Here is a 24750-nt window from a genome sequence, read left to right on the forward strand (position 1 = left end):
CTGTAAGTACATTTACATAGGGCGGTTCCACAAAAATATCACCATCGAGATCTTCAGTCAGTAGCATATCCAGTGCTTTTAAAAGGGAAAATCCCTTCCTGCAATGAAGATGTATGAATCAGTGTAAAGTATCATGATCTGACAGCTGCAGCAATTTTACTGAGTATAAACGCCTAGCGTTGTCATATGGCAACGCTAATGATTCAACAAGCACTACTACAGCATTGGGCACCCGTACTATTTCAGATGCTTACAACACATATAATGAAGTGTGCACAACACTACTGTAAACATAATCCAATTAAAGAACTTCACTTACAGATTTTATATCCTTCTTACGTGAAGCCGGCAACCATTTCGCAGGAATCTTAAAATAACCAAGAGCCAACCAGTCTTTGTGTCACAACAATATATTTTTAAATTAAATAAACGTGATTACTCGATTCTACAAACTCTTCTCTAACTGTCGAATGACACAACAATCTTCCAGATTATTTCTTGTTGCCAACAGTATTAAAACAAAAAGGTGCGAAAAACGTTACCATACGTTAAATCATTTTATGGCAATCGGATAAAAATTTATGTGCGAATTTCTTGAAACTGCATATCAGAAAGGATATATTAGGGTGGGAGAGACTGCAGAATTCAGGCCTATGAACTTTTGGTCTTCCTTAAGCAGTGGCAACGATGTTGGAAGTTGGAGCTTATTGTGAAGATCTTTCATTGCAACAGTCTCGTCGAACACTAGTATATCCCTGAAGGTAGTTCGAAGGTAACAAATTTGTTTTCCGTCTGCAATTAAGTCAATCCTACAGTTTTCCTCCACAGATAGCGACACTTGCTTCAACTCGCCTTGAATTACACATATCCCTGTACACTTCTGAGGATTGATATCAACTCCAACTTCTTCAAACCTCCTGCGGGCTAGCGGATTAAGATCTAAAGCTGCTTCTTTGTTCTTCCCGACGATGACTGTGCCATCAGCAAAGTCCATTACAGTTACAGGTGGTAGTTTCGGTGACAGAGATACCCCATACTGCTGCAAGAGACTATCTTTGCTTTGCTTGTCTAAGATGCGGTCTACAGCTACGTTATAGAGGATTGGTGATAATGGAAATGCCTGCATCATGCCTCTCTTTATGAGTATAGGTTTTGTTCTACCCTACTGGGTTTCAATTTGAGTGACATTTCCACTCTGAAGGGTCGAAATTACATCCCCTTCGGACTGTAGGGTTTTTAGAAGGTGGCTGTGAATATTGTCTAATGCCTTTCGAATCTCAAAAAAAATTACGGTGGCATCTTTTTTCCTCTGTATAGCAGATTTTAACAATGCGCTGCCCGCGAATGGAAGTATTTATAACATGCCTGGAGTTGAACAGAATCCTCGCTGGTGTTCAATATACAAGATTCACACTTTTATTTTCGTACCGATTTCCTTGACTTTCTATGACTGAATAGACAATATTTCCCTGACCCTCAATTGATTAAATGACAGGAAGTATATGAATCATTTTCTTTTTTTTTTTTAAACGACCTTCACCATTCCCATAGCCGTCCATCGCTCAACTTTTTATTCTTACAATACTCTTTGATTACATAATAAAATTTTTCAAATTGAATACAATGTCATACTCAGTCTAGTGCTTTAAAGTATTCAACTAAACATATTCTACAATATTACTGATACCAACATTTTAAGGTATGCTAAAAATTAATACAGTATATCATAACATGAATGTGTAGATTTGTACCATTACGCCTCTAGTAAATTGAAATACATTTCAGAAAACACTAAAAACCGTCTTTTTTCGACACTGTCATTGGTTGGATGTCAAAATGGTCAAATAATGTAAAAATAGTTTCGTACGGGAGCTGACTTCCTTCTTACAGAATACAGTTGATCGCAACTGCGAGCTCAATGCATTAGCATTACTGCACCTTGATTCAATGTCACTATATTACCATCCTGGGAGAACACGCAACTTAAATACTTGAAATTATCCACCTGTTCCAGCTTTGTATCACCAATCTGACATTCAAATTCTGTTGAATTTCTTACCTACTGAAATTAATTTAGTCTTCGAAAAGGTAATTTTCATACCATACTCATTGCACCTATTTTTAAGTTCCGACATATTAGACTGTAGGCTTTCAGCACAATCTGCCATTAAGACCAAGTCGTCAACATAGGCCAGACTGCTTACTAAATTTCCATCTAACTGAATCCCTCCCTGCCACTTTATACATTTCAGCAGATGATCCATGTAAACTACAAACAACAAAGGTGAAAGATTACAGCCTTGTCTAACCCCTCAAAGTACCCCGAACCAAGAACTCACTATAACATCAATTTTCACTGCAGCCCAATTGTCAACATAAATGCCTTTGATTGAATTTAACCTTTTCACTACCGAGTTTTGATGACTAAGCGAGCCCTCTGGGCAGGGATTTCTAAAAGGAAGAAGCACTTTTACAGATACATTTTTACCGATACTATTAATGGAATGCATATTATCCTCTTCGGCCCGCAGTCTAATACGGGGTCGGGGATGAAGTGGGATTATATTTTACACCGTACTTTTACGGCTGGATGCCCTTCCTGATGCAAACCTCAGTTGAGAATATAATGAATTTGAAATGAATGGTGGTGAATGAAACTGGGTAAGGAAGTGGAAGGAATCGGCAGTGGCTTATGAAAGGGAACTGCCCCGGCATTTGCTTGGGAGTGCAACAGGGAAACCACAAAAAAACCAAAAAAATTCTCAGGACAGCTGAAGGTGAGGTTCGAACCCACTCGCCTGCCAGGTGCAGAGGTTGGCTCCATAGCCGTAGCATGTTAATACGCGCGGCTACTCCGCTCGGTGATACTGTTACTGAAATATAATGTAAAATTGTTGATCCAAGAACAGATATTATCAAAATCATTTACATCATTTATCTGAGGAGAGGGTGACATTCTGCACGAGATTCAACATTACTACTTTGTCTCACACTTTCTTGTACTTCACTATCGCTACTTAGATATTCTCCATCATTATCAAAATATAGCTCTCCAGAATCACTATTTATGAGGAAACATTCAATTTCTTCGTCAATAAGAGATGAATGTCTACTTCAAGACGCCATGATGGCTACACGTTAGCGGGAAAGATGTTCCACTCCAACAAAGCTGAAATAACACCAGATCGCTTTCAAAACACGCGAAATGGAGTGGTATATCTGCTGTAGAGGTCTTCTTTGAGCATTTCCATGGAATCTCAAAGCATGACAATATATCGCATTCATTTGCGAGATCATTGAAGTACGCACTGCATGAAAATGTATATATACGGGTTTGGCAGACGAGACAAGGCATTCAATAACATATATACGGGTTTGGCAGTGAATGGGTTAATATTCTACACTTGATCCCATAGTACCTCAGTATGCTGAACATCTTTTCCCTCAGTACCCTGTCATCTGCTTTCTCTACATCTATGAAACAAATACAACTGTCTATTATTATCGTAGCATTTTTCAATTTTCTGGCACATACTGAAAATCTGATCCTGACATCACCTCTGTGGTCTGGCTTTATTTTTTTTTACGTCGCACCGACACAGATAGGTCTTATGGCGACGATAGGACAGGAAATGCCCAGGAATGGGAAGGGAGCGGCTATGGCCTTAATTAAGGTACAGCCCCAGCATTTGCCTGGTATGAAAAAAGGAAACCATGGAAAACCATTTTCAGGGTTGCCGACAGTGGGGTTCGAACCCACTCTCTCCCAGATGCGAGCTTACCGCTGCGCGCTCATAACCGCATGCCCAACTCACTTGGTACACATTGGTTTTCATCCAACTTCCTCTTCACCACTGATCACACCCTCTTTCCAAGATACCAGTGAATACTTCGCCTGGTATATGAATTAGTGAGATACCTCGATATTTGTTGCAATCCTTCCTGTTCCCTTGCTTATAGATAGGTGCAATTACTGCTTTTGTTCAATCTGAAGGTACCATACCAAACACTCCATGCTAATCTTAGTATTCTATGAAGCCATTTCACCCCTGCCTTCCCACTATACTTCACAATTTACTTTATGACAAGGGAGTTTATTTACCATCCTTTCCCACTTCCTCAAATGTAATTTCACCAACATCATTTTCCTCCTTCCCATGAGCTTGGCTGTTCGCAACACCACCAGGAAAATTTCCTTTTACGTTGAGAAGATTTTCAAAATATTCCCTTCACCTGTCGAATGATTCCTTGGGATCTATTATGAGTTCACCTGAATTACCCAAAGCACTATTCATTTTCTTTTTCCCTCCCTTCCTAAGATTCTTTATTACTCTCCAGAAAGGTTTTCTTGCTGCTTGACCTAGCCATTCCAGGTTATTACCAAAATCTTCCCACAACATCTTTTTGGATTCAAGAACTAGTAGTTTCGCTCTGATTCTTTCATCTATGTACAATTCCCTGTCTGCATCAGCCCTTGTTTGGAGCCATTTCTGATATACCTCTTTTTATGTTTACATCATTCCACCAACATGTTTGCCTTTTCCCATCTTTACACACAGTTGTTGCTAGGTATTACCTTGCTGTTGCTACTACAGCATCCCTGTATGTCACTCATTCTCTTTCTATATCCTGAACCTGCTTACTGTCCAATGTTTGGAATTTCTCACTAGTTATATACATGTACTTCTGTCCATCAATCACTACTGATATGCATTTAAGGCAGTCGCCCAGGTGGCAGATTCCCTATCTGTAGTCTTCCTAGCCTTTTCTTAAATGATCGCAAAGAAATTGGAAATTTATTGAACATCTCCCTTGGTAAGTTATTCCAATCCCTAACACTCCTACCTATAAACTAATATTTGCCCCTATTTGTCCTCTTGAATTCCAGCTTTATCTTCATATTGTGATCTTTCCTACTTTTAAAGACATCAAAACATATTCGTCTACTGATGTCATTCCATACCATCTCTCCACTGACAGCTTGGAACATACCACATAGTCGAGCAGCTCGTCTCCTTTCTCCCAAGTCTTCCCAGCCCATACTTCGTCACATTTTTATAACCCGGATGAAGTCGTCGCCAAATTAATGAAGGCATCCAATACTGTGCATGGACCTGACTCCATTATGTATGCCGACTGGAGGAGGGAGGATAAGAACGGAGTCAATCTTGCCACAATTTTCAACACCTGCAGGAGAGCCGCGCGAGTACCAGCAACCTGGAAGGAGAGTCTTACTGTTTTGATCTATAAGAAGAGTGACAAGAACGATCTCTCCAACTGGAGTCCGATCGCGCTCTCGAACACAATTGGCAAGATCTATTGCACCATCCTTGCGGCGAGACTAGGCAAACTCGCATGGGAGAATGAAATCATCTCCCCCCAACAGAAGTGCTTTTCCTCGTCCTGGAGATTTTCTGCCCTTATTCGTTTGGAGACAGATTTCACTTTCTCTATTCTACGTCTAGAGATACAGTAGAGCCTCGATAATTTGAAATTGGTTCATTCAAAATACCGCCTAATTCGAAGAATCTTTCGTTCACAGAAACATAAGGTACGGTTTTCCATGTTATTTAAATTGGTTAATTCGAAATAGGGATTATTCATAATTCGAAGAACAGTGTCGGTCCAATTACCGAAATTCACACTTTTAATTCAAAACTGCCTTTATATTTAAAAACAGGTTATTTTTAGAGTAATTTAAATTTGAAATTTATCCGTGTCATGATAGAACGCGTCTTCCGAAACATGCTGGGGTAGATCGCACTACTTTCACTCACTCCGGTATGTCTACAGTGTGCTTCATATTTGCTAAGTTTGAGTAAAATCGTCATTTTTTTGTATTCAGTGTTTTAATGAACACCAGAACGTCACGTACCAGGCAGTGTGTGAAGAAGCACAATCCGCCAACACCGGCGATGCCGGCAGTTGGCGAAATAGCATGGGTCATATAATCAATTCATACGCACCGAATAATATTGTCAATGCCGATGAAACTGCTTTTTTTCTTTTATATCAAGCCCAAACGGTCTTATGTTTTTATAGGAGGGAAGTGCCAGCTGGAAAATCGTACAAGGGGGTTCATTGCACTGTGTTGCAATGCACAAGGAAGCGAGCGACTTCATCCCCTCGTCATAGGGAATTTTGATAAGCCACGATGTTTTAAGGGTGTCAAACTCTTTCCGTGCCAGTACAGGATATCTAAAATGCATTCTGTAATCGAAAGAATAAAGCACTTGCACAAGGGAACCAGCATAATTTGTCCTCGTCTTTGAATCGTGTATTTCTTTTGAGGCGTGAGGTTATGTCTGCCAGTTATTTATGAAAGTACATTATTTGAATAATGTACATGCACCTTGTTGGATACATTTCGGGAATAGTTTTTCTCCAAGGCATTAGAAAGGTTTAAACTGTGAATCAAGGTGATTTCGTGCATGAATGCGTATTAGAATACTTTATGATGCAGGAAAGGTCCTCATTTCTGAATTATGAGAGAAGTACCATGGCGGGAAATCGTAGAAGGATGGGAGTCATTGTACTGTGTTCTAATGCAGACGGAAGTGAAAGACTTTCTCCCCTCGTCATAGGATAGTTTGATAAACCATTATGTTTTAAAGGCATCGGGTACTTTCAGTGCAAGTACAGGACATCTATAAGGCATTCAGTTCAGTAATCCAATGAATAAAGGACTTGCTCAGGGGAGCCAGCATGGATTTCTCCTCGTCTTTGAATGATGCACAATTTTATCTTTCCTTGCGCAAGGTTATGTTTGTCAGTGAGTTATCCAAGTGAATACTGTATTGTGAATTTGAATACAGTAAATGCACCTTGTTGGATACATTTTTGAAATCGTACTTTCTTTTTTCTCCCCCATGGCATTTCAAAGGTTTAAACTGTGAATCAAGGTTAATTGCATGCAGTACGAGTTTTAGAATATTTTTTGACGCGGCAAGGGTTGCCATTTCTGAATTAAGAGTTGGCGGTTAATTCAAAATGATGTCAGATTTTTACGTCCCAATGACTTCGAATTAACAAGGTTTTACTGTACTTAGTTCACTACAGATCGGATAGTGGTCTGTTTCATTCAAAAATCCCCGATAAACCTGTACACTCCTAACAGATTTACTGAATTTGGAAACGGTTAGGATATAGTCTATTATGGATCAGGTACCCCTAGCCTCCCAAGTGTAGCGGTGAATAGCCTTATGCTTGAAGAATGTATTAGAAACTGCTACACCCATACTAGCACTAAAGTCCAGCAGACGCTTCCCACTCCTATTAGCTTCCATATCTTCCCCACATTTACCAATCACCCTTTCGTATCCTTCAGTTCTATTTCCAACTCTCGAATTGTAATCACCCATTAGCACTCTTCTATCCTTGCTGTTGACCCTGACTATGATGTCACTCAATGCTTCATAAAACTTGTCAATTTCATCCTCATCTGCATCCTCACATGGTGCATACACTAAGACAATTCTTGTCCTAATTCCTCCAACTGCCAAATCTACCCACATCATTTGCTCGTTTACGCGCCTAATAGAAACTATGTTGCGTGCAATAGTATTCCTGATGAACAGCCCTACCCCAGACTCTGCCCTTCCCAATTAACACCCGTCAAGTATACTTTATAATCTCCTATCTCGCCTAGTTCCTCGCCTGTCAAATGGGAGCGGGTCTTCATTACTCCCATAGATGCGAGGCTTGCTTAAAATGTTCTCAGCTTGGTAGATTCATGATGCAGGATGCTACCCTACTTACACATAGTTCAAGTGAGGATCTCTCCTCTATCCCATGCGTATGTATGGATTGTATAACCCTAGCCGCCTGAGCACAAGGAAGGCCATGACTCGGAATATGTCCGAGGTGCCCACTACCATTCCGTATCAACTGGTATCCTGGCTCTCAGGACCACTTACTAGGTCACTCAGCCGTTGCCCATGGTTCACGAACTAGAACAGGACTACAGTAACCCACACCATGAATCTTTCCTTGTTCTGATTGATTGAATATTATGTTGGGCTCCAAAGATGACAAACCTTGTACAGATCTGTACTTAATAGGACATTTTTCTAATAATGTTTCACTCACTTTGATCAGTATAGTTTGACACAATAATCTGAACTTTTGAATATCAGTTTCCTTTGCTTTAGCTTCTCTAACAAGGGAACATCGGCAATGGTTAAGTCGCCGATCACGATGAAACTTGGACAACACATTTAAGTACAAGTAAAAAAGATGTTGGCATCAATTTTGTGTGCCAACATTCATTAGGGCGTTAACTATGGGGCCTAAAAGTTGCAACATTTCAAATTCCACGCAATTAGCGATGAATACCTGCTGGCCAATGCTAAGCCGGCACACTGCGTGCCTGGAAACATGCCTTTGCACCTCCTCCCCTACACACCTCCGCCCCTCCTTCTGCTTCGCCACCGCACATTTCCCTTCTCCCCACGCCTGCCCATCTTCTTAGCTGTCGAAGAGAACCGGTGCTACACTTTGCGTTCTCTATCAGCCTTCCTCGTATCTCTCCTTTGTAATTTCCACATTGTATTAGTCAGTTTACATTTTCTGAAATGTTTATGAAAATGTCTGCACCAGGTGAGTTGGCCATGCGGCTAGAGGAGCGCGGCTGTGAACTTGCACCCGGGAGATAGTGGGTTCGAATCCCACTGTTGGCAGCCCTGAAGATGGTTTTCCGTGGTTTCACATTTTAACACCAGGAAAATGCTAGGGTTGTACCTTAATTAAGGCCACGGCCGCTTCCTTCCAACTCCTAGGCCTTTCCTATCCCATCGTCACCAAAAGACCTATCTGTGTCGGTGCAACGTAAAGCAATTAGCAAAAAACCAGTTCGCACAATAGCTATTTAACTTATTGCGTATGTAACTGCTATTATACTCAGAAGACTGCAGTGTGATACTTTAATATCGGTACTTGTTGAACGCAAAAGTACCAGTATAGTAAGACTACAGGTCTGCCTGTGATTACTGTATATCTAATAATAATAATAATAATAATAATAATAATAATAATAATAATAATAATAATAATAATAATGTTATTTGCTTTACATCCCGCTAACTACATTTACGGTCTTTACGGAGACGCCGAGGTGCTGGAATTTAGTGCCGCAGGAGTTCTTTTCTGTGCCAGTAAATCTACCAACACGAGGCTGTCGTATTTGAGCACCTTCAAATACCACTGGACTGAGCCAGGATTGAACCTGCCAAGTTGGGGTCAGAAGGCCAGCGCCTTAACCGTCTGAGCCACTCAGCCCGGCAAAACTGTATATCTACTGCATATATAAATATATATCTTTTTTTATTTTTCAAGGCGTTTCTTATTACGTCAAACTTGACTACATTCCATGTTATACTCATATCAAAGTTGCCTATGCATTAAATTTATTTATATTCAACAACGATTGCTGCAGTTGAAATATGTTGTGCCTGTTACTGCAAAAACATAAATAAATCGTTCAGTACAAGCACAAATAAAAACATTCTACCTATAGGCCTATTCCTTATAGGCTCCGTGCGTATAGCACTGTGCTGCTGCAGGTGGATACGACGAGAACTACTCAGAGGCATCTTCATCAACAGCTTGCCATAAGAAGCTGGAATGTGTGTGCTGTTTACATGCATTTATTCAATTATTTTACAGTGCTGTCTTCAGATGATTATTTTTTAATGTCACAAGGTTACGACAGAACGATGTGCTTGTTCTTGGCTGCATTAATAGATACTGTAATACAGAGCTTTCATTCGCGACCTCACGAAATGAATTTGAAAACACGGTGGATCTTATTAGTAAATTGCAGGAAGTGATTCCGGATTTGTACATTTACAGTATGTAATACACAATAACTCTTTGCACAATGTAAAGGTTAACAATTACAAACAAATTATTATAGCAACGTTAAATTTCAAATTAAGCTACAATAGGCCATTTTTTAAAAGCACACACATCATACAGTAACAGATACATTGTATTATATTAACATAGTCTTAATAATAATAATAATAATAATAATAATAATAATAATAATAATAATAATAATAACACTGAAGAAGTTGGATGTCAACACCAACATCTACAAGACCATGCAAAAGACGGTGGTCATTGCCATGACTAGAACTGTACGGAAATTTAAGGGTTCAAATCCTATGTAAAACTGTAGTGTAAATTAAGGTTTATTCTGCTTTGGTTTCCTAAAATCTGTATGATTGCTCGAATATCATTACTACGAAAGTGTGCAAAATAAATAATAATAATATACCGTACTGTACTACAGACCACAATGTGAAATTTTATAGTATTCTGTCACAACCTCACAAAATGGATTTAAAAAGGCAGTGGACAAATATACTGTAATTATAGAAATAGGCCTACATTACACAATATCAATAGCCCACAAAAATACTGCATTTTACATACGTAAAGTTCTATTCTCGCCCCGAGGTCGTGCAACCCTTTTCAAGCAACCCCTAATGAACATGAGCTGCATGTACCCTCATGTCTGAAAATTTCTCTCTGTAACAGGAATCAAGCCCGAGCCCCCAACGAAGGAAACTAGCAGCGCTAACCGTTATATTACAGAGGTGGTCGCGATGATATTATAAATACAGACACAATAATTATTTTATTGGCAACGTTAAGCTATTCTGATATTTTCAATTGGTCCAACGTCAAACCTGTGCCTTTTTATCGGAAAAAGTTCCTCGGAGCTCTTCTTGTTGTATTTCTCTTTCCCCACTTTTTAGATGCGAGGTCCAGACAATTCACAGGGTTGATCAATGCACGAGGTGACATGTTCTGAGTAAACTGTATAAATAACAGCAGAAATATGCTTACATTTCATGGAAATATTTTTATTCTTTTATTAGGGCCTCCCTCGCAACATTAACCTACTCTAACATATCGATTAGAGATAGGCCAAATATATTTTTCTGAAGACAGCATTGTTGAATGTGTGCATGAAAATTAATCTCGTTATCACCACAAATAGTTCATAAATTACTATGTTGCCTCTGTCATGAAAGTTTGGAATAATTTGGCCGATTGTTGTTAAATGAAACACTCTGAAATCCCAATGTTATTATTTAGTCGGCCATGGCAACATGCTGTGAAACGACAGAGATATGTGTGCGGTGATCGCATTAACTTACAATGTTCGCCACTCGCAGCGCAGCGATGCATTTTCCCCAGAAGCGCACGGAGCCTATACCAGAGTATGCAATACAGAAAATACCAGTAGCTTCGAACTCTGTGTTTATAATTGTTGTTGTTGTCGTCCGCGATGTCGTTTCATTATGACACAACTGATACCGTACACAAAATGGGTGGGGGAAGGGGACATAAAAGGAAGATCTGGACCTATAACCAGGTTTTGATATCCCCAGGTACCGACTCTCATTACATTCATTGAGATAGTCTACCCGAGCGCGTAATTTCTTTACATAAAAAGGTATTTAACGTTGTTTAAAGGTGGGAGATTTATTTAGTGGTGGGTGATTTCATTTAATTAATTCCATATGTATGTCCATCCTCCTCTGCGAACCATGTGACCTTGCCGCGGTGGGGAGGCTTGCGTGTCCCAATGATGCAGATAGCCGAGCCGCAGGTGCAACATTATCGGATGGGTATCTGTTGAGAGACCAAACTAACGAATGGTTCATCGAAAGGGGGGTAGCAGCCTTTCGGTAGTTGCAAGGGCGGCAATCTAGTTGATTGACTGATACGGCCTTGTAATAATACTCAACATGGCTTAGCTGTGTTGATACTGCTACACGGCTGAAAGCAACGGGAAACTACAGCTGTAACTAACTCCCGAGGACATGCAGCTCTCTCTGTATGAATGATGTACTGATGATGGCTTCCTCCCGGGTAAAATATTCCGGAGGAAAACTAGTCCCCCATTCGGATCTCCAGGTGGGGACTACACGAGAGACGGCGATCATCAGGAAGATGGATACTGACATTCTGCAAGTCGGAGCGTGGAATGTTAGAAGTTTGAATCGTTGTGGTAGGTTAGAGAATCTGAAAAGGGAGATGGATAGGCTAAAGTTAGATGTAGTTGGTATAAGTGAAGTACGTTGGCAGGAAGATCAGGATTTTTGGTCAGGCGACTATCGAATAATCAACACAAAATCAAACAGGGGAAATGCAGGGGTTGGTTTAATAATGAATAAGAAAATAGGGCAGCGGGTAACCTACTACGACCAGCATAGTGAAAGAATTATTGTCGTCAAGATAGACACCAAACCAACGCCCACCACAATAGTGCAGGTCTATATGCCTACTAGTTCAGCGGATGAAGAAGAAATTGAAAGAATATATGAGGAGATAGAAGATTTAATACAATATGTAAAAGGTGATGAGAATCTAATTGTGATGGGAGACTGGAATGCAGTGGTAGGCCAAGGAAGAGAAGGTAGTACAGTAGGAGAATTTGGATTGGGACAAAGGAACGAAAGAGGAAGTCGGCTGGTTGAATTCTGCACTGATCATAATTTAGTCCTTGCCAATACTTGGTTCAAACACCACAAACGACGGTTGTATACGTGGACGAGACCTGGAGACACTGGAAGGTATCAAATAGACTTCATTATGATTAGGCAGAGATTCAGAAACCAGATGTTGGATTGCAAAACTTTCCCAGGAGCAGACGTGGACTCTGACCACAACTTGTTGGTCATGAAATGCCATCTGAAGTTGAAGAAATTGAAGAAAGGAAAGATGCAAAAAGATGGGATCTAGACAAGTTGAAAGAAAAGAGTGTGAGGGATTGTTTCAAGGAACATGTTGCACAAGGACTAAGTGAAAAGGCTGAAGGAAACACTATAGAGGAAGAGTGGAGAGTCATGAAAAATGAAGTCAGTAGGGCTGCTGAAGAAATGTTAGGAAGGAAGAAAAGATCAACTAAGAATCAGTGGATAACTCAGGAGATACTAGACCTGATTGATGAACGACGAAAATACAAGAATGCTAGAAATGAAGAGGACAGAAAAGAATACAAGCGACTAAAGAATCAAGTGGATAGAAAGTGCAAGGCAGCTAAGGAAGAATGGCTGAAGGAGAAGTGCAAGGATGTCGAAGGCTGTATGGTCCTGGGAAAGGTAGATGCTGCATACAGGAAAATCAAGGAAACCTTTGGAGAAAGGAAATCTAGGTGCATGAATATTAAGAGCTCAGATGGAAAGCCACTTCTAGGGAAAGAAGACAAAGCAGAAAGATGGCAGGAGCATATCCAACAGTTGTATCAAGGTAAAGATGGTCTGGAACATGAAGAGGCTGTTGATGCTGATGAAATGGGAGACCCAATTTTGAGGTCAGAGTTTGACAGAGCTGTGAGTGACCTAAATAGGAATAAGGCACCTGGAATTGATGATATTCCCTCTGAATTACTGACTGCCTTAGGAGAAACCAGCATGGCAAGGTTATTTCATTTAGTGTGCAAGATGTATGAGACAGGAGAAGTCCCATCAGATTTTCGGCAGAATGTTGTTATACCTATTCCCAAGAAAGCCGGTGCTGACAGGTGTGAAAACTACCGCACCATTAGTTTAGTATCTCATGCCTGCAAAATTTTAACACGTATTATTTACAGAAGAATGGAAAAACAAGTTGAAGCTGAGTTGGGAGAAGATCAATTTGGCTTCAGAAGAAATGTAGGAACACGTGAAGCAATCCTGACTTTACGTCTGATCTTAGAGGATCGAATCAAGAAGGACAAGCCCACGTACATGGCATTCGTAGATCTAGAAAAGGCATTCGATAATGTTGATTGGACCAAGCTTTTTATGATTCTGAAGATGATAGGGATCAGATACCGAGAACGAAGAATTATCTACAATCTGTATAAAAATCAGTCTGCAGTGATAAGAATCGAGGGCTTTGAAAAAGAAGCAGCAATCCAGAAAGGAGTGAGGCAAGGCTGCAGTTTGTCTCCTCTCCTTTTCAATGTTTACATAGAACAGGCAGTAAGGGAAATCAAAGAGAAATTTGGAAAGGGAATCACAGTCCAAGGAGAGGAAATCAAAACCTTGAGATTTGCCGATGATATTGTTATTTTATCTGAGACTGCAGAAGATCTCGAGAAGTTGCTGAATGGTATGGACGAAGTCTTCAGTAAGGAGTACAAGATGAAAATAAATAAGTCCAAAACAAAAGTAATGGAGTGCAGTCGAACGAAGGCAGGTGATGTAGGAAATATTAGGTTAGGAAACGAAGTCTTAAAGGAAGTAGATGAATATTGTTACTTGGGTAGTAAAATAACTAACGATGACACAAGTAAGGACGACATAAAATGCAGACTAGCACAAGCAAGGAAGAGCTTTCTTAAGAAAAGAAATTTGCTCACTTCAAACATTGATATCAGAATTAGAAAGATGTTTTTGAAGACTTTCGTGTAGAGCGTGGCATTGTATGGAAGTGAAACATGGACGATAACTAGCTCAGAAAGAAAGAAAATAGAAGCTTTTGAAATGTGGTGTTACAGAAGAATGTTGAAGGTGAGATGGATAGATCGAATCACGAATGAAGAGATACTGAATCGAATTGGTGAGAGGAGATCGATTTGGCTAAATTTGACGAGAAGAAGAGATAGAATGATAGGACACATCTTAAGACACCCAGGACTTGTTCAGTTAGTTTTTGAAGGAAGTGTAGGTGGTAAGAACGGTAGGGGTAGACCAAGGTATGAATATGACAAGCAGATTAGAGCAGATGCAGGATGCAATAGTTACGTAGAAATGAAAAGGTTAGCACAGGATAGGGTGGCATGGAGGGCTGCATCAAACCAGTCTATGGACTGATGACTCAAACAACAACAACAACAACAACAACATGTATGTCCATTCTAAAGGAGACTACCGACAGCTTTAAGGCAATTTAGAAGTAAATAATAATTTAAGCGTAGGTAGAACGCGGTACCCCATCCCGCGTTTGATCACGCCCGGTGGTATTTAACTCAGAGTTGTACCCACGAATGTGACAACTCACCGGAATTACCATGAATGAAAATATAACATTTGAATAAAATATGGGTATATTAGTGAAGGTTATTTATTATCATTATGTGTGAAACGGAACGTTATTTAAAGGATTTCAATAATTATAGTACGAAAAGAAGTAAAGTAGAGAGCCGGTCCCGTTGAACAGCTAAGCAGCCGGCAAGCACGGGGAGAAGGAAAACGTGCGGTGGCGAACCAGTTTGAGTGGGGAGGGGAGGAAGTACAGAGGCATGTCTCCAGGTATGCAGTGTGCCAGCTGAGCATTGGCCAGCAGGTATTCATCGCTGATCGCGCGGAATTTGAAATGTCGCAACTTTTAGGCCCCATAGTTAACGCCCTAATGAATGTTGGCACCCAAAATTGATGGCGACATCATTTTTATGTGTACCTCAATGTGCTTTCCAAGTTTCATCGCGATCGGCGACTTAACCATTGCCGATGTTCCCTTGTAAGAAGCTTTTTGGTTTGGAAACCGATAAATATTTTTCAAGTTATGGTAGTTGAGCTTATCTTTTTAAGTCCAAGGAGAAGAGAGCAGATGTACTAGAAGATTGTTTCTCACTTCTTATGAACCCCTCCAACAAACTACATAAAATGATTTGCAAATCTGTAAACAAAAATGGAGCTAGTGGATCCAAAGTTTGAAATTTTCTTAGAATGGTTTACATTCTAGGGAGATGTTTTTGCAAAATGCCACTTTGTACTTGAAGAAACTGTCTTTGGTTTGTTCTGAAATATTTCTTAATGGTTTTGTATTCAAAACCTTTCTTCAATCAATGTATTCCTTATTACTATCAAAAATGTTTAAAAATCTGTCTCTACATGTCACATTATCCAACCATCTAGTGCCAAAGTATTTTAAAGGAAATACTGTATTGCCAGTAGGAGTCGTATACTGTATTCTGAAAAGGTGATGGGATACTATAGGTATTTTGGATTTAAAATTAAATTTGTATATTTCTCCTTCCTCATTTTTTGAGGTTAAATATGGCTAAAAAATTACAGGCAGGCAGGAAAAGTAGTAAGTAAAAAAATGTATATAGTTTTGTAAGGTATAAATGTCTCGCTTTGTGAATGTACGAATGTTTCTTATACAGTGGAAATGAATGAAAACCATCAACAATTTGGCTAAACATCACAAAAATGAAATATGTATAATTACAATGTGACGCATGGTCTCTAGACCGGGGTCGCCACCTCACCATTAGATAGCTCCTCAATTAAATGTAATCACGTAGGCTGACTGGACCTGGAACCAGCACTTACATACAGGTAAAAGTGCCTGACCTGGCCGGGAATCGAACCCGGGCCCTCCAGGTGAAAGGCAGGCGTGTTAAACCGCAGGACCAGCTTCAAACTTTAATTATCAGTATGCAAATTACTACTACTTTTTTTTTCCTTTACGTCGCACCAACACAGATAGGTCTTATGGTGACGATGGGATAGGAAAGGCCTAGGAAGTGGAAGGAATTGGCCGTGGCCTTAATTAAGGTACAGCCCCGGCAATTGCCTGGTGTGAAAATGGGAAACCACGGAAAACCATCTTCAGGGCTGCCGACAGTGGGATTCGAACCCACTATCTCCCGATTACTGGATACTGGTCGCCCTTACGCGACTGCAGCTATCGAGCTCGGTAGTATGCGAATTAAAGATCTCGATACTTAATACTCAGTTTTACCGGGAAACTTCTTTCAGTTCAGCAACTTTGATCAGCCAAACACCTCAAAAAATCTAAACACACCAAGCCAAACAACAATCGACCACAAATAGTTTTTAATTCTCTAATCCAATGAAATAAAGCACATTAGATACAAAAGCAACCAACATGATGGCAAAATCCAATTTCAATTGAAATTTGGTCATCGGTACCTACTGTTCGTAGTTTGTTTCTGGAAATCTTGCACCGCGTAAATTAGGCTTACACAGAGTTTTAAAGGTTATGTTGAATTTGAGAATATGGTTTTGAATGTAAGTATCGATTCTCAAAAGTTCTCGAATGCATTATATTTAATTCTGCCCGTCACAAATCACAATTAAATTGGAAAGAGCAGAACTATAATCAAGACTTAAGAAATTACAGTTATCCGTAACCTTGAGCTCAGTTGGAAAGCGCGCTCGCTGCACAAGTCAGTACAAGTGGGAGATAAACTTTTTAAATGTAAGTTAACGTGTGCAAATAAAACACCTGCAGTTTTTATGACATTTTAACACAAAAACATAAAATTCCCATCTTTATATTGGGATCGAAACAGTAATAGGCAATCCCAAGACCTCCCATGGCTTTATGTATGTAAGGTGCAACATCTGTTCTGGTCTCGATAACATAATCATATACGATATTAAAATATTTTATTTGTGTCAAGAATGAGCAGTTCTGATTCCTGCCTGAAAGCCTAGCGACTATACAGTGCCCTGAGGGAAGTTCCGCAAAACTGTTCGGCGATACAATCGAGAAAGTAAAAACATACACATGTAGCCCTGGATATAATGTGGACGTTTTACAAGTACGAACATTTGACAAAACTCATTCCGTCTTCAAGTAGAGCTGATATAGATGTAACGGACCATTTATATTGGTATTATTCAAGTAGAGGTGTCGAAATGCGCTCTGTCCCCTTCCAATTGTTGTGGCCACTCTCTGCTTCATGATTTCTGGGGATTCTCTAAAAAATGCCACCCAAATGCGAAGCTAAGATGGCCCCTTACACAAGTTCACTGCCAACTGCCTTTCTAATTATCGCAATGACGGGGCGTGAACGCCAAGATCCGTAAGTATACTGTAGCCGTCCTTTCGTGAGATACAGAATGCTTGATCGAGGATTTATCGTTGATGGGACTGAAATTTCTGGACAGATGATCCATGAAATCGTTTCTTCGAGGAACGGATAATGCGGGCCTTTTACGTGATTTAATTAGGATGCTCGAGGGTCCACGTAATTTGAACGAATAATGTGGGAAAACGTAGTTTCCGGCAATGGATAATCGATGTTCCACTGTATATACTACACACTAAAGATTAAGTTAATCCACTACAGTCTCTTATGAAAAGTTTTAAGCGTTTTATCCTTAAATTTTAAGTTAAGTCAAACCAAGAAACTTCCCCAAAATTCACGAGATATGAAAAGAATAATTAATTTTCCTTTTAAATTTCTGATATTGTAATACAATTCTGTTGGTAAATACCTTGAGTGGAGGCATGCTGGGACCAGGAAGAAATGGAATGCGTCCCCATGCTTTGATGAGGCCACCTAATTCACAGAAGCGTTCATCACAGCTCCGTCGAACCAAAAGATTCAGCTGGAAGTACCCTGATCTGAACCATTCGGCCATCTCTGCAGCTGAAAATGGTCCTAAGAAAGAGAGTGCTTGAATTATTATTTACCAGACAATGAAATACACAACGAAATATATTAAACAGCAGACACCAGATACTTATAGTATCTTCCTCTCTAAAATTACACAATTGTGTACTCACATATAACAAATTTACAAGGTTTGCATTTAATGAACTATTGGAATAAGAGTAACCATGGGGCACTTTCTCCAACACTGCTGTATGGTTTTCTGAGATAACAAAAATATTATTAATAATAATAATAATAATATGGATAATATGGCCTAAGCTCATTTTGAACTGAAGCTATTTAGGCTATCTGCATGTCAATTTCAACACTCCATTTTACTTTACAACTGGCAGAGAAATGATCTCTGTTCGGCACACTATGGCTGAATTTCACTGGAATTTTAGTCATTCCACTAATAACTCAATCCACCCTACAAATTTCTTCTCCTGGACACAGAACAAATGGTCAATTGTGACAATGCCATGAATCTTGAACACTGTAAAATCTACAATCTTTATCTAGTACAACTTCATATTATGGATTGCTACTGCATTAGAATGGGTAGCAACGGCAATGAAAGTAAAGAAAAATTGCATAAAAAAGGAAGAAAAAAAAAAGTCATCAAATGGAATTTCATGAGTTACTGTACACTTCTAAAGAGAAAGATTTAAATGTAATCTCCACCCTAACTAAGTATAAACTGCATTTTTGCTTTAATGTTCCACAATAAAGATTATAATCATTTGTACACTTATGTGTACAAAACATCACATCACCATATCAGCTTAATATTGAATATTACTTGCCTATAACATATGTAGCAGAAACCTGGGCAATGACTCAAGAGATGAGAGTAGGGTACAGGCTGCTGAAATGACATTCCTGAGGTGTAGGGTACAGAAGAGAAGGAAGGGTACAATGAGAAATGAAGACATACGAGGAGAGCAAATGTGCAAAAACTAAATGACGAACTAGAACAGAACAGACTGAGGTGGTTTGGACATGTCAAGCAGATGAATGGATGGACTTTGTGAAGAACAGCGTAGGACAATGGAACCTGTACTGGACACAGAATTGGATGAGGAATGGTGGAGAGACAGGATGAAATGGAGAAGAACTCTATTTACTCCCACCCGGTGTCAACTAGAAAAGGGGATGATGATGATACATTCATAAAATTGCTAATGAAGAGATGATGTAGTTCGATTCGCACAGAATTTTCAACCACATCGGAAAGAAATCCAGAATCATCTACAGAACGTAAAAATATCCATCTTTTCTTCAATAGATAAAGCTTTTCGTGACCTAAAAGTAACTCTATTCTTCTAGGCCAGCATTCACGATTTACTAAATATGCTTGTTTCCTCCAGAGCATTGGAGCATAAAAAATTGGCCAAAAAGGTGGATTTATTTCCTGGAGGAAAGAATGTGACATGGGCAAAATGAGTTCCTTAGTCATTCATGGAAGCATAATGAGTGTGATGAGGGAACTTGTTACATACATCATGATAATGGGCGTGACAAATTAACTCTTTTTCAGCAAAAACATGTTCCCAGCAATGAATGTTCACTTATCACTGGAAGCTCCCCAGTTGAGAGGTTAAATTAGGCCTGATAAGGCAATTTGTTACTGCTGTAAGGACAGTGATTGTCTTAACTTTCTTGTTACAAAGTTCCCATAGAAAACTGAAGCTAGGATAACAGCAGGTATTTTTGACGGACCCCAGATTTGTGAGCTTATGTAGGATGTGACCTTTCTTCAGTCGATGTCGGAGTTAGAGCTGTCAGCATGATTGGCATACAAAAGAGTGACAGAAAACTTTCTTGGCAACGTGAAATCTAAACAACTACAAGGAAATTGTGGACGAAATGTTACAACGTTTCAGAAATTCTGGTGTAGAATGAGTGTTAAAGTGCATTTTCTCTACAGCCATACTGATTACTTCCCTGCAAATATTGCTATAGTGAGTGAAGAACAATGTGAGCAGTTTCATAAAACAATGGAAACCTGCTATCAAGGCCATTGGAATGTGCCAATGATGATTGATTACTGCTGGTGTTTGAAAAGGGACACTAATGAAGGATATACCACAGCTTCGATAAAAAGTTTTCTTCTCCCTAACAGTGAAAAAAGTTTGGAAATTCATATAAGTTAAAATTAAACATACAGAAACAGTTTTGTCTTGGTTATATGCCTTTAATACACATAACATTTCATTTAAAGAGTAAGTACATAATTAGATTTGATTTAGTTGAAAGACCTAGCCTGATAGAATAAAACAGAAAACAGGCTTGTATTTGGAGCATTTGTATATCTTCTTCTTCTTCTTGTTTTGACCGCACAGGATCGCTTTAGTCAGTCCATCGTTCAGGTCTCCTTGAAGAGATTGTACGGGCTTTGCGGTCCTCCCAGTACTTCTTCAGACGCTCCGATCTTCATGCCCTTTGCTCGGTTGAAAATGTGTGTGTTGTGGGTTTGTTTTGCATAAGAATAAAGCGGAGGTTTGTATTCTTGAGTTTTGTATTCAATTTTATCTTATTAGTGGTGTCTTCTGTTGTACGGCCTATTTCCTTCAGATTCTCTCTTACTTCTCTGATCCACTTACATCCTGTTGCGGTATGTTTTGAGACGGGATTGTGTTGTACTACTTGTCTCAGAAGTCTCGAATCCTGCATCCTCAGGATATGTCCAAAGAATCCCAGTCAACTCTTACACATAGTATCTGTAATGGGTTCTAGCACTTTGTACAAGACTTTGTTAGGTATAATCCGCCACTGTCCATCTTTCTGGTATTTTTTTTTGTTGATGCAGGTTCTTCCAATCCTCCTTTCAGTTTCCTGAAGTCTGTCAGTCCTTGATTGTTTATTCAGGTGAAAAAGTGTTTCTGCTGCATATGTAGCTTCCGGTTTTAACTGTGATGCAGTGTTTTATTTTTGCATTTACTGATACAGATTTCTTTTTTGTAGATGTACCATGTTAATTTTTGTGCTTTAGCTAATATCTATTTGTTCTTGTATCGATTGAGATTTTTTCATTTAGGTTATGTGTTATTACTTTTCCAAGATATTTAAATTGAGTTACTATATTGATTTTAACACCATTTATGGTAACTTCTTCTAGTTGTGTTGGTTTCTGTGGGCATAATTTGTTTTCGAGGCCAATTTTATTTGCAATGTTTTGAAGTTCTGATATCTGGGCTTTTGCTTCTTTTATGACAACTGCTAGTAATGGTAAATCGTTGGCAAAACGCAGGCAATGTGTTTTGATGATGATTATGATGATGATGCTGATGCTTGTTGTTTAAGGGGGGAGACCTAGCTCAACACGGGAAAAAACAGGCCAACATTCATTCGATTGTTAAATATGCTACAAGCGTTGTTGAAAAATTCTGCACATACCCCAGTATTGGCATGCTTCCTAGCAATCAGAAGCAACTGCAATAATGTCAAAATTCTAATTATAACATCTTAAATTAAATTTCCTGCTTTTTAACAAAATATCACTGTTTCCCTTATAAGTTCCAAGTTTATAAGAATTTTCATACTTTTCCTTTTTTAAAGTGTATATCAAACCCCCACCTACAAAATGAACCTCAATCACTAACATAGATTGTGATTTAAATACTTTTGTCGAGTTTTTATTCCGCGCACCTGAAAATACTAAAAATAAATATTTTATATAAAATCTAATACATCCCATTGACCTGAATGAGGTACAGATTGTAGTACAACACTATGGGAGGAAACCCTGAAAAAATCATTATTATCCGAAAAACAGTAAGAGAGTTATGAAGGAAACCGTGATATTTTGTTAAAAAGGCGAGAAATTTTATTTTAAGATGTTATAATTGGAATTTTGAAATTATTGCAGTTGCTTCTGATTGCTAGGAAGCATGCCAATACTGGGATATGTGCAGAATTTTTCAACAACGTTTGTAGCATATTTAACAATCGAATGAATATTGGCCTGTTTTTTCCCGTGTTGAGCTAGGTCTCCCCCTTAAAGGGCCTAACATCTAAGGTCATCGGCCCCTAATGGTACGAAATGGACGACATGAGATGATAATTAAAACATTAAAATGTATCCACCGACTAGTTTAAAATAAATGGTGATGAAAAATGATTATGAGATTAAAACAATCAGTGGATCTAATTCGCAATGCCTTACGTTCTACTAAAAGTATAGAAAATAGAGGTGATAATGGAATAAGGCATTGCCTGGAAATACAGATATATACATAATTCCGGTCAGAAATTATAATAACACAATAAAATATGCAGACACGAACTAAAATAGAGTCAAAGGGATAAAAGCGCAGATAACACAAATACACTGAGACAAAGTACATTATTAAACACAATAAAAAAGACCACTATCCCTCATAAAATGGATGACGAGGTCTGCTGACTGCTCGTCATCGCACAGGATGAGGGAGATAGCAACCATGTAACCTACCAACAATTAACCATGTAACCAAGTAACCGACAAACAAAGTACCCAACCAACCAATAACGAACCAACCAAACACGTAAACAAGTAACCAAGGAATCAAACAACCAAGTAACCAATTAACCAAGTAGCCAACCAACCACATAAACGACCAACCAAGTAACCAAGAAACCAAGTAACCAACCAACCGACCAACCAAACAAACAAGTAACCAAGTAACCATCCAACCAAGTAACCAAAAACCAACCAAGTAACCAAGTTTTGGGCTACTGCGCAGACCGACCAGGTCCACACAGTCCGTAAGAATGTATACCACGGTAAGATATCGCCACAAGTACACACCAGAGGGGGTTTTCTCCTTTCAATAGATGGGAGTGCGTCAGGATACCGTGGCCGATCCGAAGACAACATAATACCACTGCTTCCTCCGAGAAGCCCGAAGGGAAGTCCTCCATACCTTCATTCTGCCTGCCACTCAATCTCCCAACGTGACATAACCAGATGTCACAGCTGACAGCGAATATCACTTGCTGGAACCTTGTAAGGCAACGGGGGCAGTGTTACTGCCTCCTTGGCGGCCGTATCTGCTAACTCGTTTCCCTCTACTCCCATGTGGCTTAGGAGCCACAGAAATATGATTCTGGTGCCAGCATCCAAACACCCGGCCAGCAGGTCCTGGATCCACTGCACCAGAGTATGCCGAGAGAAACAGGTATCATTAAACTGTAGGAAGCTCAAGGAGTCAGTACACAGAAGAAAGTGTCGACGCTCATCGGACAGTGCGTACCGTAGAACTTCACAGATGGCAAAGAGCTCTGCTGTGTACACACTACAAGTTTCTGGGAGAGCAAAAAGAATCCTATCACTGTCGACAACGAACACATAGCCCACTTTCGTGTCTGTTCGCGAGCCATCCGTGTAAACGACGACTGAACCTGGATACTGGCCAACAACGGACAGGAACAGCTTCCGATAAATCAAAGGGTTCGTGTTTTCCTTGGGGCCAGTGTGCAGATCCCAGATTATTACAGGTCGTCGTACTACCCACGGAGGTACCACACTTGGTTGTCTGACAAGGCAAGGAACCGAAGGTACGTGAAACAATCTGCAACTGCTATCCAAGCGTAATCCAACCGGCCGCATTGCTCAAGGACAAGCAGCGTACAGCCAACGGTTTCCATTGTTGAATACTCAAGGATAGCTTGTGTGAAGTGGCACCTGTCACAAATTCAGATTCAGCGAGCAGGCTAGTTATGGGGCCAGTTTGGAAAGCTCCCGTCGCCAAACTAACCTCGCTGTGGTGTACAGTTTTGCAAGGACACTGGGTCTTGCTGAGCTATACGATGCACTGCCGTAGTCTAACCTGGGTAAAATATGTGCCCAAGAGAATCGTAGGAGCACCATGCGATCCGCTCCCCAATAAGCGTTGCTAAGGAATTTCAAGAGATTAAGCTTCTTAGTGCATTGCACTTTTAACTGCCGCACGTGTGGCTCCAACGATAATTTGCTATTGAAAGGGAGCCTAAGAAATCGGTAAGCGTTAACAACGGGAAGAACGACATTTCCTAAATAAAGATCAGGTTGTGGGTGAAGAGTACGGAGTCGACAAAAGTGGACGACAGAGGACCTTGCAGTGGAAAACCGAAAACCCTGTTCTAAGGCCCACTGTTCTACTCTCCTAATAGCTTGTTGTAATTGCCGTTCTGTGACTGCCATATTACGCGAGCTATAGTGGAGAGCAAAACCATCCACATATAACGACGGTGTTACTGCTCAACGAGCAGCAGCGACAATACTGTTTATGGAAACACAAACAGAGCGACACTAAGGACCGATTTACAAGTAACAACTCTCATTACTGTTCCGTATTGAAGATGACGTTAGGCATAGATATCAAGGATAATTTAATAAAAAACCACCTATTCAATACTTTCCACGTTTA

The 24750-nt window shown here is 39.7% G+C and overlaps 1 protein-coding gene across 3 annotated transcripts in view; it reads right to left on the bottom strand.

The window, feature by feature from the left end:
- The window catches only part of Gyf (GIGYF family protein Gyf), a 485965-nt gene that overhangs the window by 317360 nt on the left and 143855 nt on the right, over positions 1 to 24750 (bottom strand). For all 3 annotated transcript variants that reach the window (XM_067150103.2, XM_067150101.2, XM_067150102.2), the window contains exon 9: positions 18198 to 18364. In XM_067150103.2, coding sequence (XP_067006204.2) covers positions 18198 to 18364 — 167 coding nt within the window. The remainder of the gene's footprint in view (positions 1 to 18197; positions 18365 to 24750) is intronic.

Source organism: Anabrus simplex, chromosome 6, assembly GCF_040414725.1.
Source record: "Anabrus simplex isolate iqAnaSimp1 chromosome 6, ASM4041472v1, whole genome shotgun sequence".
Taxonomy (NCBI): domain Eukaryota; kingdom Metazoa; phylum Arthropoda; class Insecta; order Orthoptera; family Tettigoniidae; genus Anabrus; species Anabrus simplex.